Source organism: Eubalaena glacialis, chromosome 6 (genome assembly GCF_028564815.1).
Source record: "Eubalaena glacialis isolate mEubGla1 chromosome 6, mEubGla1.1.hap2.+ XY, whole genome shotgun sequence".
Lineage (NCBI taxonomy): Eukaryota > Metazoa > Chordata > Mammalia > Artiodactyla > Balaenidae > Eubalaena > Eubalaena glacialis.
The window spans coordinates 70,317,769-70,335,877 of record NC_083721.1 but is presented as its reverse complement, the minus strand read 5'-3'; the positions used below and the strand labels follow the sequence as shown (position 1 = coordinate 70,335,877).

General features: G+C 50.5%; 1 protein-coding gene across 7 annotated transcripts in view; it reads left to right on the top strand.

Moving 5' to 3' along the window:
• Positions 1–18,109, top strand: part of MYLK (myosin light chain kinase) — a 269,948-nt gene that overhangs the window by 244,442 nt on the left and 7,397 nt on the right. For all 7 annotated transcript variants that reach the window (XM_061194266.1, XM_061194267.1, XM_061194261.1 and 4 more), the window contains 4 exons: positions 1,000–1,217; positions 2,553–2,676; positions 10,600–10,752; positions 13,297–13,420. In XM_061194266.1, coding sequence (XP_061050249.1) covers positions 1,000–1,217; positions 2,553–2,676; positions 10,600–10,752; positions 13,297–13,420 — 619 coding nt within the window. The remainder of the gene's footprint in view (positions 1–999; positions 1,218–2,552; positions 2,677–10,599; positions 10,753–13,296; positions 13,421–18,109) is intronic.

The following is an 18,109-nucleotide window of genomic DNA, read 5'->3' as shown; positions in this document are numbered from 1 at the left end:
ATCTTTGTGATGACTCCCTTAGAAGAGGGAAGCCCCTTGAAAGAGGACAGGCTCAGAAGGAAGCCCACTCAACCTTGTTCGGCTGGTGGATCTACAGGCCATTGTAAAAAAAGAACTTACTGATGTCTGGATGCTACATAAGTTACCAAGGGGATGCTTTAAGGTTTCTGAGCAGCGAGCAAGGAAGGTGGGTTCAGAGAGCTGGGAGAGGGGAACAGAGAGGCCCCATGTGACTCAGCATTTGCACTGAAGGGAAATATGCTGGCTGGCCAATCCTTAGAAAAGACGCCCACTGCAGGCCCCAGAACCACCATGGCCAGGATCCAAAGTCTATCCAGGCAGGAAGGATGTACTATACTCCCAGCCTGGGCCAGGGAGCAGGCGAGGCAAGTTAGTTATGGCTGGAAGGAGTAAACTGATGTTGTAGGCCTAGCCAGAGGAAGCAAATCGATCACAACTGTAAGTATAATAGGTTACAGCCAATGAATTTTACAAAATGTGCTGATGCTCCGTATTATTGAAGATATTTTTCTGTTTCTGGCTATGCAAAACAAATGCTTATGGGTACTGTGAGTTTTTAAACTTCAATTCTTTATGACTAAAAGACATGGCTGGAGAACAGGATAATCCCTCACATCTATAGTCATTTGGGGGAAAGAGGCTGCCTGGCAGTTACCCTTTTTGCTTAGGAGATCATTCTAGATCTCTCAGTTCATGGCCACCTCTGTAACTGCCTAGCCTAGATGCTTCCCTGAACCCCTCCAAAGCTTAGTGGGCACAGGCAGGGTCCCCCAAGCAGGAAACCAGGAGGCCCGGGCCGTCCTCACACAGTGGAAGACTGGGACCAGCATAACGGGGCAGTGGTCTGGGACTCGGGAAGCTGCAGAAAATGCCTGGCACCCCCATACACTGGGCTTTCCTGGCCGTGACCCCTTCCCCCAGCCTGCCCTGGCCAGGCTCCCTGCTCCTGTGGTCTGAGCGCCCCCTCTGTCCATGCAGCGTGTCTGGGGGCGAGCTGTTCGAGCGCATCATCGACGAGGACTTCGAGCTGACCGAGCGGGAGTGCATCAAGTACATGAGGCAGATCTCAGAGGGGGTGGAGTACATCCACAAGCAGGGCATTGTCCACCTGGACCTCAAGCCCGAGAACATCATGTGTGTCAACAAGACAGGCACCAGGATCAAGCTCATCGACTTCGGTCTGGCCAGGAGGTTGGGTAAGGCCGAGCCACCTCTCCTGTTGTCACCAACATGTCATGGCAGTGGCCGTGGCTGTTTGTGTTCCATGTGCTGTATTAGAGACAATGGTATTAGAGGGGATGCACTGGATTGGAGCTGAGATCAGAGGCCGTGGAGACTGCCCCTCCCACTTACTAGCTGTGGGAACCTATGTCTCGAATTTCTTATCTGTAAAATGGGATAACAGTAGGACTCACCTCATAGAGTTGTTAGGGGATCACTGAGTTAATATAGGTAGAGTGATAAGAGCAGTGCCTCGCACATAGTAAGCGCTATGTAGATGTTTTCATTTATTTTATCATTATTATTTTTTTCACTGGTGCCTTCAGCAGCAAACATTTTGCTGATGGTGCTTCCTCACATTTGCATCCTACTGTACAGTTTCCAGAGCACTTTCACCTACTTTCTCTCATCTGATTCTCACAGCAACCCTTTGAGGCAGGCAGGGCAGATTTTATGACCCTCAATTTATAGACCAGGAAACCGAGGTTCACAGTAGCTTTGCCTAGCAAGTCCCACGACGAGCTGGGGTGGAATGAGGACCTGGGGCCTAGTCCAGAGCTCTCTGAAGCATCACTGCTGTTCCTGCCCTTCCAGGAGGCAGGGCACGATAGGGGAAGGCGGTCAGGGCCTGAGTACCCAACCCAAGAGTCATTTTGGTGGGTGATGGTCCTCTATGGCTCAGAGGCACCACCTCAGGGTTACGGGTTTTCCCAACTAACCTCCCAGCAGCTCCTGGGAAGAGAGATGTGACGCTACGCGTGGAGAGGTGGGTGGGGGAGGGGAGGAACATGGCTCAGGAGTCAGACCCCCTGGGTTAGGTCCTGACCACCATTTACCGGGGGGCGGGGGGGAGTCACTCCCTGGGCCTCCCTTTTCTCCTTGGGAGATGGGGGTCGTCCTCCTTAGGGTTGGCCAGAACATTAAATAGGAAAGTCCTCATAAAGCAGGCAGCAGGGTACAAATGACAAACTGAATGGTAGAGATTATTTTCAAGCACAAGTCACCACCCCTGTCTCAGGGAACTCGTGGGAGAGACAGACACATGGAAAGCCATTTGATCCGGGACAGGGCTGTAACGGGCTCTCCCCCCTCTGTCAACCCCGCCCAAGCATTTGAGGTTCGCATGCAGTTTGTCGGTTTCACTGGTGCACCGATGCACTTGTTCCACGGGGAGGCTGCTGTCTCTGCGCTGTCCTGCAAGGGGAGAGCCACTGAAGGCCGGCCTTGCCTGTGTCCCTCCCAGGCATCTGCTTACCTCGGGTTGGCTTAGTGATGTTCTGGCGATTGATCCCTCTCCATCCTGGTTGCAGAGAACGCGGGGTCTCTGAAGGTCCTCTTTGGCACCCCAGAGTTCGTCGCACCTGAAGTGATCAACTATGAGCCCATTGGCTACGCCACAGACATGTGGAGCATCGGGGTCATCTGCTACATCCTGTGAGTCCTGGGGCACACGGGGGGAGGGTCCCCAGGCTGCCCTGATGTTGAAGGGACCAGGGCGGGTCCTGATGGGGAGCCCGCCTAGAGTCAGGAGGGCGGTAGGCTCCCATCCCCCTCCTCGCTGGCCTGCCTGGCTTCTGTGCTCCTGGTGATGTCCACAGCCCACGTCACACTTCTGCAGGAGTGTCTAGCTCTACACAGCAAGAGCCCCATTCTGGGCCCCTCACTATCCTTGATGCTGGCCACCTAGGGGCCTTTGGTCAGGAGGACAGGAACGTGGCTGGTGCCGTGGAATTTACCTTCATGTGTGTACATGGGTCCATAGAGAAGCAGGGAGAGAGCCCAGGTGTACATCTCCTGTGGGTGTCATCATCATCTTCAGAGGACCACACCCCATCCTCACGGCAGAGGGACCCCAAATTCCAGCCTCATCTCTGCGTCCAGTATACAGACTAATTAATAAGCACTTTTGATGATAGAGCCTTTAATGGGACTCATAGACAACAGAAAGCTACTGTGTAGTAATTAGAATTGGGAAATTAGGTGGAAAATAGGAAGCCATTCCGTTAAAAAATGCTGGAGAAAAGAGGGAAGGCCAGTAATCTAGACCAGTGCTTCACAGACAGTAATATGAGGGAATCACCTGGGCTGCTCCTTAGATTACAAGTTCTGATTCGGAAGCTCCAGGGGACCTGAGAATCCACACTTCTAACAGGTGCTGGCTGCTGATGGTGCTGGTCTGAAGACAGCACTTTGAGTACCAGGCCCTAGAACACACCCTCTTGTTGGGATCTGGCTGATTTAGTCTCTGAAGCCTCAGGCTGCAAGCAGGCATTAGCCTTAGTGGCAGCCCCTGAGCTTGTGTGGCATCACACAGTTATGGGATGGTCTCCCTGAAAATACAGATATGCATGTAGTCATTTTGTAAAAAAGTTTTTGTTGTTAAAGCAAAAGGACAAATTACACATTTTCACAGAAAACTTGAATATGACCTCTAAGAATACTTTCTTAGATCCCTGGGGTCTTCAGACCTCAGTGTGAGAAATGGCTTTAGGTGATTCTACTGCACAGCCAGGTTTAGGAACCACTGTTACAAAAGCTTTAGCAGAAGCAGAGTGATTGTGTGTGTGTGTGTGTGTGTGCGTGTGTGTGTGTGTGCGCGCACGTGTGTGTGTGCGTGCGCGCGCCAACGTGGCTTCTTCGCGTGCTCAGGAGTCTTTCTCTCCCTGTGGGCTATTAGGACAGCCTCCCTCAGTTGAACCTGTGTCACAGGTTCTGTACCCCAGAGAGTCATCTTCCTCCCTGCTTGGGGTCACCCCCACCAACACAGCCTCCCCCAGAGCAGCAGAGAAGAAACTCTGGCCAGGAGTGCATCTCCCTGCCTCTCCCTGCCCAGTCCCCTCCAGGAGAAAGGGAGCTGAGTGAAGAAAACTGTGCCAGATTCTGTAGTGCTGGCCCCTTGGTATAAAGGAGAGCAGGGCAGTGGGGACTGCCCCAGGCTGGATGGGGCTCACGCTGGATCTTTGCCCAGGAGAGGCTCTTGGGAAACGGTCTTTTGTCAGCTCCCTCTGTTCAGACCCAGCTGCCCTGTGGCCTGGCTTGGTCCTGGGTCCCCCTGCAGCCATCAAGGAGACTTGCCTTACTCTCTCCATCGGTTTTCCCACTGCTGTAGAATCAGGACCATCTGTTTGGTCCTCAGAATAAACCTGGGAGTGGGGCATGGCAGAGATTCGATCTTCATTTGGCATTGAGGTCACAGGAGCCAGGGAAGCCCACATGGCTGCCCACTTCCCACAGTCCTAGAGCATGGCCAGCTGTCCCAGTTCACCCAGCACTGATGGGTTTCCCAGGATACAGGACTTTCAGTGCTGAAGTGAGGACCATCCTGGGCAAACTAGGACGATTGGTCTCCCTACGGGTCAGGGCCAGACCGGTGACTAGCCGCTCAGTGAATTTGCACAGTGAACACACCTGTACCCAGACCCGGAAACCACACAATACCAGGCCCGCAGCCCTCCCGGTGCCCAGGCTCTGGTTACTCCCTCAGGGGTAACCTGATCCCCATTCTGACGTCACGCACCGTGTTCACCTGCTTTTGAACTTTATATAAACGAAATCATACAGAAAGATGTGCCTGGCTTCCTCTGCCCCACCTTGTTTGTGACCCCCATTCAGGTTATGGTGTGTAGCTGTAGGCTGTTCATTCTTGGTGCTGTATAGTGTTTCACTCTGTGAACCTCATCCAGTTTACTTATCCATTCTATGCTGATGGGCTTTTGACTAGATTCCAGTTTGGGGTATTGTGAGTATTCCGGTACACGTGCTTTAGTGAATATCTTTATGCATTTCTGTTGGATATATATTCTAGAACTAGAATTACTGGGTCATAAGAGCACTTTATTTTAAAATGAAAATTCTTTGAGGTGGAAGAAGTAATTTGGATAACATGTTACATGGTTTGCTAGATTACTTTTAAAGCTGAGACCTAGGAATAGGGAAGGGCTTTTTGAAATGGGGGGAAAATAATTTTGATGAACGGGGCACCAGCCTGAAGGCGTCTGGACGGAGGCGGGAGGAGGGTGGAGAAGTGCCTGTGGAAGGGGGGCAGGTGAGCAGCGGGGGTGACGGACACAGGCCAGCCCTACACAGCCTCCTGTAGCCTCCCCAGCATCCTGGCTGCTGGGGAGCCAGCACCTCTGCGGGCTGCTCTGCCCTGCGGGACTTTTCCCGCTGGCTCTCACAGTGGGGATTGAGGTCTGGGAGTCTCTCTCCTCAACTAGGGCTCTCAGCAGGGCACGTGGTGTGAGAACAGAAGGTGGAGCCAGCCAGATTGCTTCCTCTCAGCCCCTGCTATGCAGAATTCTGGAGCCACTGCCGGAAGCCCCCAGAAGAGGTTCTCTGGCGGCCCTCGTGCACCCTCCATCCCTCTCTTTGGAGCCTGGAGTCCTTGTCAGGGTCACCTTCCTCGTTTGTGCCAGAGGATGCCCCCTCCCCTCGGCATCTCCCTTCTGGGGCTAGCGAGAAGTGGGGAGCTGGGGGACAGGTGATAACAGATGTGTCCCTCAGCGCAGATTTGGTGAGCACCTCCTAAGTGAGCAGCCGTGTCCCATAGGTTGTTTTGACTTTGCTGAAGGAACTCCTCACACCCTCGGAGAGATCGGGGCAGATCCTGTCATGGCACAGGAGACCTGGCTCCACTGCCTGCCCAGGGTCCCCAGGCAGGGTAGAGATGCAGCAGGTGGGGTTGGGGGCCCCTTACCCTCTCACCCCTGATTCTGAAGGGAGAAGCAGATTTCGTGAATCTGCTGGAGACTTCTGCTATTACCAATGCCCATTGGTTTCTGGCAGGAAGAGAGAGGACCAGGCTCTCTAGGCCACATTTCAACCGTGAAGACATTCTAAGCCCTGCCTCCTTTTCTAAGACCTCCTTCCCTCTCTTATCTCCCTCGCCCCATTTCCTTAGGACTTGCTGTTCCCTTACTGCCTGTGGAGACACCAAAACCCTTCTCTGTACCCTGCCCTCACCCCTACCCCAGAATTCCTTCTCCTCCTCCCCTCCCCCAAACTGCTGCCCTGCTTTCTCCTCCCTACCATCTTCCTGCTGTGCTCAGCAGCAGACTTCCCATCTCAGCTCATTTGTGAGCACGCACCATGGTCCAGAGAGCCAGGTCCATCCCCGTCTGGAATCTAACTTCTGGGGACAGCAGCCTAGTGAGCTGTGGAGAAGTCCCAGTGCCCAAGCATCAGGTACCTACTCAGACTCAGATTTGGATGCAGGGCTCTTCAGAGGGATCCAGTAGCTCCACCCAGGGCTGCTTCTGCCCTCTTAGCTGCTGAGTCCAGACATGCTCTCTATTGCAGCTCCTGAGACCTCCAGGCACCCCACATCCACACCAGGCCGGCACCACCTGCAGGTTTTGCTCTCCAGGGACTTGGGCTGTGGTTAACATGACTAAACCCTGGGTCTGTCTTTCCTAGGCTACTGCACAAAACGATGCCCAGCTCTTCCTGCGGGGCCTGCCCAGCCCTCTCAAATCTTCCCACCACACCAGGGAATGAGTATCCCAAGGATAAAATGGGATAAAAGACTAACCCCTTCCTAAGCGCTCAGTAGTTCTGCTGGAAGATATATGGCCTCCTTTGCTGGCCATTCATGCAGTGGAGTCATCTGCTTAAAAAACACCATAGAGAAAGTGTAGTTCAAGAGGCATTTCTGCCTTCTGTCTCCTGATGTTCTGTCCTCCAAGCAGAACAGGCCCCCGCATCAGATTCCCTGGTGAAGTTTGGCTGCAGTAAGAGATTAAGAATTAAGAAATTAGAACACCCTGCAGTCATGTCCTTAGTTGACTCATTAGTACAAAGACTAATATTTAACCATTAAAAATGAACATTAAGACTCTGTATACACTTGTGAAAGACAATGTCAAGTGAGGAAAAAGTAGAGCATCCAAGAACTTGCCCACACTGATTACAGTTTTGTGAAAACCAGACAAATTCACTGGTTATGTTGGGGAGGAAAAAACTTTCCTCTACCTCTTTGGTTCAGTTCTTGGGGGTCTGCAAGTCAAACTGACAAAAGACAGATTAACGGGACTTCCCTGATGGCACAGTGGCTAAGACTCCATGCTCCCAATGCAGGGGGCCTGGGTTCGATCCCTGGCCAGGGAACTAGATCCCATATGCATGCTGCAACTAATAGTTCACATGCCACAACGAAGGAGCCCACATGCAGCAACTAAGACCTGGCACAACCAAATAAGTAAATAAATATTTAAAAAAAAAAAAAAAGACAGATGAACAAAAAGAAAACAGATTTAATTATGTACATATGCACAGGTGTTCATAAAGAAATGTGACTCAAGGTACCTTTAAAATTTGGGGCTTGTTTATACTACTTTCACAAAGAGTGATAAATTATACAGAAATAACTAGACGAAGGAAAAAGGGTTTGGAGCTTCTGGAGGGAGTAAATTGTGACAGGGTGACTAGGAAATGTATAGGGACTGTTCAGCAAGATCTCATATGCAGACGAGAGTCTTTCTTCTCTTCCTGGGAAGAGAAGAAATGGACAAATAGAACAAATGGAAATTTATGTCACCTTAACGAAGAGAAATTTATGTCCTGCTTTTAGACAGAAAGAGGGAGGACAAAGGGCTAATTGCCTTCAGCTCAAGGCAATTTTTATGCCCAAGTTCATATTTTGGGGTGGTATACTCTGATCCCCTTCAGTTAAAACCTAGGTAAGACTAGGAAAAGAGGTGAGTAGCTGTGTTTTTAATGCTAGGGTTACTATGTTTGTTGATTGGGTTGAACAACCCAACCATACATGATCCTATGCAAATTCTAGCAATAAAGAAAAAGTACAAGAAAGGAAGTTTAAAAATTCTGCAAAATCCCACCACCACGAAACGGCATTACTAAAATTCGAATACTCTCTTCATCATCATGCTCTGCATATTTTGCAGGTTTTATTTTAGAGACGTACTGTTTATCAGGGGGAATGCTGGGGGAGCTGGGGCAGGTGAGGAGCCAGCCAAGGCTTAGGAGGGATTTCAGATGGATGGGCTGCCAGGAAGGAGGAGTGCCAGAGGCCAGAGGAGAGGAGGCTCTCCCCAACTATGAACATCACAGAGATTAAGCCCTATCTTTGCAGGATGACAGTTCCTAATTAGGAAAGGAGGTTTACAGAAGGCGGCCTTTCAGCATTCCACAGCAGGGTTCTTTGCTTCCCCGCCCCCACTCCCGGCAATCTCTTGGAGTGCTGTAGGACTTCCCCCCTTTGTTTCAAATGGAAAGTGCAGAGACAGAATGAAGCACGTAGCAAGCAAGAGTCAGGCTGCTTCTTGATGGGACTAGTTAAGCCTAGGGGCTTCCTGGGAGCCCCTAGGAATTCTAGTCCAGTACCCTTGGTGTATAAGAGGGGAAGCTGAGGCCCAGAGAGAGGAAAGGAATAGCATATAACAGCACAGACTTGGGCCTGGTGAGGTCCCACCCTTCCCTCATTGTGATATGATCGAGAATGATTATCTCCATGCCTTCTCAGAACATAAATTGGTGTCTTGCTTTAAGACATTTTAATGCCATCTATAAAACTCTTTTATTCAAAAGCACAAATATGTTGATCAGGGTGAGATAATTCACACTGAAAAAGCTCTTTTTCTTCTTTTTAATGAAGATTTTCACCAGCGGGTTCCTCCCATGGCAAGCTTTCCTTGCAATATTTCAAAAGATTTTGTTTTACAAAACTTAGTTTTCCGGGCCGAGTGTATTTCATAAGCTGAGGCCTCTTGGATGCCAAAACGGCTCCCGAGGGGTTTGCGTTATGGGTTATGATGAGGGATTTGGGGAAAGGGATGTTAGTGAAGCCTTAACTTGGAAGGTTGATGGCATGAGGGCCCTAGATCCATCTCGTGGGGCTCAGGTGGGGACAGGGCAGGACCAGCTACATAATTTGTGGGGCCCAGTGCAGCATAAAAAAGTGGGGTGACTTGTGTGAACATTAAGAATTTCAAAATGATGGCAGCAGAGCATTAAGCCAAAGAGGGGGGCTCTTCCAAGGCCCATGAAGCTGGCCCTAGGTCAGGGTGAGTGGCGGGCTGGATGGTTGGGGTGAAGATGAGGTGCCCGCCAGAGGTGAGAGGTGCGGCCAGTAAGCCAGACGTCTGCTCCATTCGGCTTTGAGATACTTTACCTTCCAAATTTTATTTGGCTTAAGCTATTGGTAAGTGAGTCATTCCAGAGATCACAGATTGATGGGGCAATGGGGGTGAACTGTGTACAGAAGAACTGCATAACAGCTATGGTCACAGACCAAGCTCCTTACTGTGGACCAGGCCTCCTGCCAGTGCTGTACGCTGTGATTTACTTCATCTTCCTAGAAATGACTGTACAAAGTAGCGGTTAAGAAATAGGCTCATTGACTGCAAATCCTTGAGCAAGTTACTTACCCCTGCTTGGTGCCTCAGTTTCCTTATCTGGTAAACGAAGTAATGAGTTACCTGCCTTAAAGGGTGGTGTTAAGACTGAATGAGTTAATCTGTTTTAGCTCTCTGCCCAGTGCATGGCACATAGCGAACATGTGATAGATGTCTGCTGTCATGAGAATGAGGACGCAGGAGAAGGAGAACAGGGAGAGGTGGCAGTGGTGACCACTTCGTAGTTAAGTAGCAGGTTGTCCATCTAACAGAGGAGGAAGCTGACACCGAGAGATGAGGGGAATTGTCCAAGGTCACCCAGCGAATGAACAGGCCGAGGTTCCTCTGAGGGAAGTTTTCTGGTTTGGCCTAAATGCCTCAGGCGCATTGAACGCACGTGTAGATGGATCACCGACCCGCATTGCAGGTCCACCCTTCGTGGACACACCCTTGCTGAGCCGGGCGTGGGCTGGCCCTGTTCTTGATGCTGAGGGTGAGAGGTGGGAGGGTGGGACAGGGCGCGGTGATGAGTGCTGTGCCACGTGACCAGTCCACGTGTGTGTGTGTGTGTGTGTGTGTGTGTGTGTGTGTGTGTGCGCGCGCGCGTGCGCGCGCGCCTGGAGCCCTGCGAAGGAGGCCACTCCTCCCCCCAGGACCTTGGAGAAGGTTCTGCGGGGCGAAGTTCTCGCCTGGGTGTTGGGGAAGAACAGAAGGCAGGCAGGAAGGCCCTGCTGTGCTGTGTGGAAGTGGTAAACTGAAGAAAAGTCCCTCCGCCTCAGCTTCACAGGCAGGTGGTGTCAGCAGGCGGGCGACACCCCGGAAGTACAGTGAGCGAGCCCCCGGGCAGAGGCTGAGAGCCACACCCGCTCCTCTCCTGGGTGGGAGGAGAGGCAGGCGCGGGGGCGTTTGGGGCGCTCTCACCTCTGACCTCAGGGAGCGCTCCCCTGGCGGGACCGCCCTCCCTGCTGGCCTCCCCCACTCACCGCTCTCCTCTCTCATCCCCCAGGGTCAGTGGACTGTCCCCCTTCATGGGTGACAACGATAACGAAACCTTAGCCAACGTCACCTCAGCCACCTGGGACTTTGACGACGAGGCCTTTGATGAGATCTCTGATGACGCCAAGGATTTTATCAGCAGCTTGCTGAAGAAAGATATGAAGTAATGAGTCGAGATTTCAGTCTTTCGGCCTCCCCACTCCCTGGACTGGGGTCCAGAGGCGGGGACTCTCTTCCCCTGTCGTGGGCCCCTCCGCACGCGAGGAGGGAGGATGGGCAGTGCGTGCGCGAGGGTCCTGCTCCCTGGGGCCGGACACTCTCCTGTCTTTCGAAGCACAGAAACCTCACCTGGAGAGCAACACTTGACTGAGTGTTGACGGAATGAGGCAGCTTGCGTGTGAATAACGACAGCCCCTTTTATTTTCCGTGTACAGCTGTGGCCTGCAGCCGCGCTGCAGAAACCTCAGCCCCCCCTTCTGGGGCTTGCAGGGGAGGTACCCTATTTGCCGGTCCTGATCATACTCCTGGCTATTCCGGCTTGATGCTTATTTTGTATCTAAATCATGTAGGAGCTGCCTGCCTGAGTGTGGCCAGGTACCTTCCACCACTGGCCAGTTAGGCTGTGACCCCAGGCCACTGGGCCCAGCTCCATCTCTGTCCCCTGCAACCGTGCAGACTGTGAGGTTCCCTTCCTCCACCTTCTGGGGCTGCCTGGAGCTGCCCAGGTGGTCAGCAGATGACTATATAGAACATCTGTGAACGTCAGGAGGCCTGAGCGTTCAGGCGTATAGACGGCCTAAGGCTGTGAGGAAAGGTCAGACGCCCAAGGCGCTCAGTCAGTATTTCAGGGAGAAGAGGATGGAGGTGGGAGCAGTAGAGGAGGCTAGAGCAGAGGAGGTGAGGTTGAGGGGGTCTTGGTGTGGCTGGAGAGAATTCACTGGCGAGGGAAAGCTGCTACAGTAAAGCAGGAAGGGGAGAGGGGCTGTGCACATGCCGGGAGGGCCGGCCTGCACCAGGGCAAGGGAGCGGTGGGGTGTCGGCAGGGGGCCATGGACTGTTGGGCTCCTCACCCACTCTGTGAACAGGTGGCCAGATGAGGCAAGGCCTGGCTCCAGGGGCCCCAGGGAGCCGTATTTGGCAATAGGAGCAGCTGTAAGCTTTTCCCCAGAAGGTGGTGTTGAAACGGGTGGTGTGCCGGAGGAAGGTGGGAGGGGTCAGCCCAGAGGCTCTGCATGTGCACAAAGGGGACTTTGTGGCCTAGGTTCTGCCCTGTCTGCCTGGCCCGCAGACCCCCGTGAGGCTGTCGGTCGTCTTGCCCCCTCTGGGGGAAATCCTGTCTGGGACATGAGAGCACAATTGCTAAAGGAGCGAGGCTGGAGGGTCTCTTAAGTGGTTCGGTCTGGTTTTCTGGTTACGCACCGACCTCTCAGTCCTTTTTAGCCAGCTCAGGGCCAAACTCCTCCAGAGGAGACATTCCACACTCCTTGACAGCGAGGTCTTTTTAGCACTTTGCTGCCCCAGTCTTCCCCTCAGAAGCAGGCGTGACCCAAGGAGGATCTAGATGTTGGGGAGGGTGCCGAGATGCCCCTCCCGTGTGAGGGGTCCCCACTCCCCAGGTGCCTCAGGGAGGTGCGGACCTCCTTCCTAACAACTCTGGTCCAAGGATGGCTTTTGTCAACCAGGCTTCATTCACCCAAGATTTGGTAAATGAGGTATTGTGTATATACCCTATTTTCTCACCTGACCTTGAGTTTATTCAGAAACGTGTTGGCTCCTCTGTGCTCATAAAATGGACTCACCAAAGAATTGATTTCATATAGATCAAGACACTAGATTCCCATAAACTCAAACTCAGCATCTCTTCAACCAGAAATCTCCATCTATCAGCACTTTTAAAAATGTTTTTCTATTATAAATTTATACATGTAAATTGTACAAATTTTGAATATAAGAAAATTAAAATAATCCATATCCCCTTATCTAAAGATCACTACATTTTGCTATAGTTAGCAAATTTACTTTTACTCATTTTTCTACATATGTTAGCACTTGGTACTTTGGACTTCATTAGTCCTATGACAATTAAGGTGATGGCCCTGAAATATTTCTAGATTCCCAGAGATTTCAGAAGATTAAATGAGTTTCAGTGCAGTTCTAAGGTTGTCATAATTCATAGGTTGTACAAAGGACATACCTCTTTGAGTTTTAATGGGAAAAACCTGATACTCAACCACACCATAAGACTTGAGAGTTCACTGATTCTCGAAGATTTGGGCCTCAGGTTTCATTCACTCTTCTCTCCATCAGACAAGGAGGCAGAAGGATCGGGTCTCCACAGTTCCCAGCCCCCACGTGACCAGCAGAATGACCCCACCCTGGAATACGGTGCCAGTCATTCCCAGACATGTCTGCCCTCTGGCACTTAGCCTCCCTAGACCCCAAGGGCAGGTCATGAGACTCCAGCTGCTTACTGGTGTTTAGGCCTTCTTAACACTAATGTATTCTGGGTCTAGTCAGTGTAACGCAGACCAAGAGAGGAAAAAGGCCAAGAGCACAGTGATTCTCATCGTGGTGGACGGACTGGGAGCAGAGAGCCCTGGGCTCTGCCCTGTGTAACTAGGGACAGGTGACCTCCCGTTTCTGATCTGACCAGCGGTCTCTGTGGTCCCCTTCTGCTCAGAAACCCTCTGATCTCTGCCTTTATTAGAAACCGCTTGGACTGCACCCAGTGCCTTCAGCATACATGGCTAATGAAAGACACCAAGAACATGGAGGCCAAGAAACTCTCCAAGGAGCGGATGAAGAAGTACATGGCAAGAAGAAAATGGCAGGTAATGAGGGGTCGCTTTGGACTGGGATGTCGCCCCTCATAATTGCTTTATTCAAGCTACCCTCATTCCCAACTTGCCCTGGCCTCACTCCAAAAATGTTTACATTTGTTTCTGAAATAGTCTGGGACCAAGACTGACATTCCATGTCTTCGTGACTAGGGATGAGCAATGTCACCTTTAGGACTGTTTGGCAACCCTGGAGAATGTGATCTCCTTATAGGTAGTGTGATGGTCTTGCATTTCTTTACAGTGAAGGAGATGGGCACATGATCTACAAAGAGAGACATGGGAGAGACAGAGAGAGGTTGTGTGTTACTAGCTACATGTCCTTAGCCAAGTTACTTAACCTTGCTGTGCCTTCGTTTTCTCACCTATAAAATGGGGATATTAGTGGTACCAAATCGCAGCACTGTTGTGAGAATTATATGAGATAATATTCATCTGGCCTTTAGCACATTGCCTGGCACATAGTAAGTGTTCACAAATGAGATCGGTAGCCCATATGTATGGAGGGCTGGCCATGTATCAGGGAACATTCAAAGCACTCTCTATGCATTGTTTTTTAATCCTGGGAGGCAGGTACTATTGTTTTCCCCAGTTCTCAGATAAACAAAGCAGAGAAAGGTTAGGAAGATCACCCAGGATCACAGCTAGTAAGTGGGAAAGCCAGGGTTCAAACCCAGAGACTGGCTCCAGCATACACAGTCTTAACAGCACACAGTTTAATGACACAAATTGCCTCTGATTGTTAGCAGATGGAGAAAATGATCATCCAAAACCATAGAGAACTTATCATGATCTATTTTATTTTTATTATCACTACTAGTATTATAAAATTCCTGGGCTACTGGAGGGTACATGGTTTCTATACTCAAGGAATGCATAGTGTAACAGGGACCTGAAGCAAATAGACATAAAAGGACATAACACACACCAAGAATTATAAATGATCACTATAGCTCTCCATACCCATATATGTGAGTGTGGACAGAGAATGGAACCAGTCACACCAGAGGTGGATGTGGTTGTGAAGAAAGGCTGCCAAGGGCAGAAGTTTGAAGTTGGCCATGGAACATGGGTAGAACACAGAGAGGAGGGGATAGCAGCACAGACGGAGGAAAAGGCTCAGAGGTGGGAACTGGACCTCACCCTGATCATGCTGGCCTGACAGGACCAGTCTTTTAGCTGGGCATTCAGGGGACTGGGGCATTTAGACCTTGCCTTTGTGGCAGAGAAAAAGGAAACCACCATTTTAGGGGCAACTGGGACACTGGTGATTTGCCACACAGAATGACTAAACCACAGTTCACTGAAAAGTCCAAGTTCACACAAAGGTTGAGAGGAGCAAAGGTGAGAGAGGGGCTTCGGGTGTGTGGGTCTGAGAGACTCCCCCCCCTGCACATCTCAGCGGACTCCCCGAAGTGGGAGTCAGTTCTTGGTTAGCCCCGCCTGAAGGTTTGGGTGGATCTCCTGGCCTCCGTCAAGTACCTGGTGAGTTGGAACACCTGTGCCGCTTACCTTACCCTCTGGTGCCATTAGGGTCCAGTGAAATCAGAGGAGCAAATATTCTTTTAAAAAAACAAAGCCACAAGGGGGCCACAGAATCAAAGGTTGGCTTTATTAATGATCCTGTGGCCAGTAGATCTCAAAGAAATAGCGGTATTTCTGGAGCGGATACAGTGACTGGTATGGGGGTGGGGCAGTTCTCAGAGGAGGGAATCTCACTGGGTTTTGGTTGGATGAGGCCGTGGGCTAAAGGGCAGCCTTATCACTTCAGGCTTCTGGAGGCATCCACACATCTGCTGGTGAACCAAAGCCAGGAAGAGCCTAAACCCAGGGGATAGGCGCAGAGAAGAGATAAGGAAATGGGAGAGGAAATAAATGGAATTTTTCAGTCAGATGGGTCCGGAAACCATAATTTGTGGTGATATTTGAATCACATTTTTTTCTTGTTGTTTACACTGTTATTAGCCATAAGGTTTTCTGAAAGTGAGAAGGGAAAGGACAGAATTCAGAGAAGGAACATTAATTTCCTATTTTAATATAGGTAGCAGCATTTGGAAATGGCTTTTCCACAGAAGCAGTGGTTAGGTTTCACAAAATTACATAGAAAAGTAGTCTGCAAAATCCCATTCAACACATAATGTCCCTGAAGCATACTGTCACTGGTAATAGTTCAGCTGCATCTGACCATCTTGTGTTACATTTCTTCCTTAGGAAAACGTTTTCCACATTTTAAACTCTGGACACCAGGACCTTAGCACCCCTGGAATAGGGGGTTCCCTCTCAGAGCAGCTGAGGTTCTGTGTGCTGAGGCGGAGTGGAGTGGAGGGGAATAGAATGGGGTGCGCTGTGGAGGGAGAGGGCCAGGGCAAGCACAGGGGGCCCAGAACGCTCTACAGCTGCGTGAGAAAAGCTTCCTTGTTATCATTCTGGTGTGGTTTGTTTTTTTTTTAAAGCGTATGACATTCTTAAGGATTTTTTTTTAATTTATTTATTTTTGGCTGCGTTGGGTCTTCGTTGCTGCACGGGCTTGCTCTAGCTGCAGTGAGCGGGGGCTACTCTGTTGCGGTGCACGGGCTTCTCATTGCGGTGGCTTCCCTTGTTGCGCAACACGGGCTCTAGGCGCACGGGCTTCAGTAGTTGTGGCGCACGGGCTTAGTTGCTCCGTGGCACGTGGGATCTTCCCGGACCAGGGCTCGAACCCATGTCCCCTGCATTGGCAGGCAGATTCTTAACCACTGCGCCACCAGGGAAGCCCCTGGTGTGGTTTTCATAAAAGGGGAAGGAAGTAACATGGGAACAAACCCCAACAAGCAAGCAGTAGATAGATGACTCATTTGTATTATTGATCTTAGAATGAAGTTATTCTGAAAGAGGGTAGGTTTTTTATTTATATCAAAAGAATGTTGAAGAGACATGGTGGTGAGTAATAGCACTGAGGGTGGGTAAGTTGAGCAGGATAACAGGGCTTCTGCATGCAAAATGGAAGCAAAGGACTAGGAATTGGAGGCTTGTGGGCAGCCATCTTTATTCTCTGAGGAACCACAAAGACTTCAGCAGTATGGACCAAAGGGCCTTGGGGAAGAAAGCTTTTGACTCAGTATAGCATGGAGTACTCTTGGCCATCACATTTAGATAGTATGCATTCTCAGGGGAAATTGTAGTATTGGGGCTGTTGGAGTTTATGTAGGGCCCATGATGGCTGGCTGGCTCTAGGGTGATCACCTTGCCGAGGTTTTCCAGGGCCTGTCTCAGCTTTATCCCTGAAAGCCCCTCATCCTGGGCAATCCCTCAGTCCTGGGAAAGCAGGCTGGTTAGTCACCCTCGCTGGCTCTCCCAGGGGAGGGAGTCTGTGCTCTGTTAGGGAAGCCGTTACAGACCCTGCCCGCCTGGAACACAGGAACCCAGCCTTGGCAACTGCCCTCCAACAAGAAAAAGGCCTCCTCAAGACAAGGATGGAACTTATCAAGAATTGAATCTTTCTGTTTTGATGTTTAAAAAATTTCCAAAGGTCTCAGTTAGTAAAGCAGCAACCAATTTTCAGCGCAAAGGCATGAAACTGGAAGGCTAGAACATATAGTTCTGACAAATAACTTCCCCACCAACTATTTTTTCCCATGAAGCAGCTTCCAAAGATTGACCTCTGATGTGTAGGTTAAGATTTTCCCTATTGAGCACTTACATTTCTTCCTGTTTTAGAAATTATATGGTCTTTTGCTCCATCTGATGGAAAATTTCCCCCAGTGTGTGGTCTATTCATTTGTTATTTGCCACCTTCTCTGAAATATTATAACACTTTGATTTGCCTTGTTCTCATAGCTTCGTATTAGTCATTTTGTTAACAGAAGAGGAAAGACTTCATTCTTCCACACCATACAAGTGAAGACAGTCCTGCATCCAGGTGTTTGGGATTAGGGAGCCCGTGGGCTCAAGGGGAGCGTTTCCTGCTACACATTTGCGTGTCTGAATCATAGTCTTTCTGTAGAAGACTAGAGCTGCAGGGAGATTTGAATCTTCAGGTCCAACAATGAGGCCCAGAGAGGGGAACTGACTTGCACACGTTAACAGAGCAATGAGTGGTTAGAGAACTAACCTGTCCCTTGTTAGGAACAAACCCTCTGAGTTTAGAGACTCCTGGCCCAGGGCAAACCAATCTGTGTTGGATGAAGGGATCGGAGAGCTGAGAAGGGCTGAGTCTGAGAGTTTGGCTGGTTAGGAAGTAGTCTGGTCTGGCGTGGACTCCGTAGGGAGGGCTGTCGGCTGGCACCACCTCTTACCCATTCCTGAAGTCAGGGTAAGCTCCCCTGGGAAGAGCTGGGTCTCTCCACACTCCAGCTAGCAGAACAAACAGATCAGTGATGTCACCAGTAACAGCCTCTCCCAGAAGGCGTGCAAGTTGCTACGTAGTCTCAGTCTCCCAGGGTGTTCTCTGCAGGGCCACAGTGCCTCTGCACACAGTTAAGTCAGTGGGTCGTCATTCCTCACCTTCTTCCCCCCTCATCATCTCCACCTGGGGCCTCCTGGGTTCTTTTCAGAGTGACCCAGCTTCACTGGGGGACAGAGGGCCAGAAGCATAACCACACCCCACAGTGTATATGTGAGAGGTGGATGGCCAGAGGACAGGGCAAGATGGAATGCCTTTCCAGAGTGCGTGAAAGTAGCTCCAGCAAGGATGGGATGTGGCAT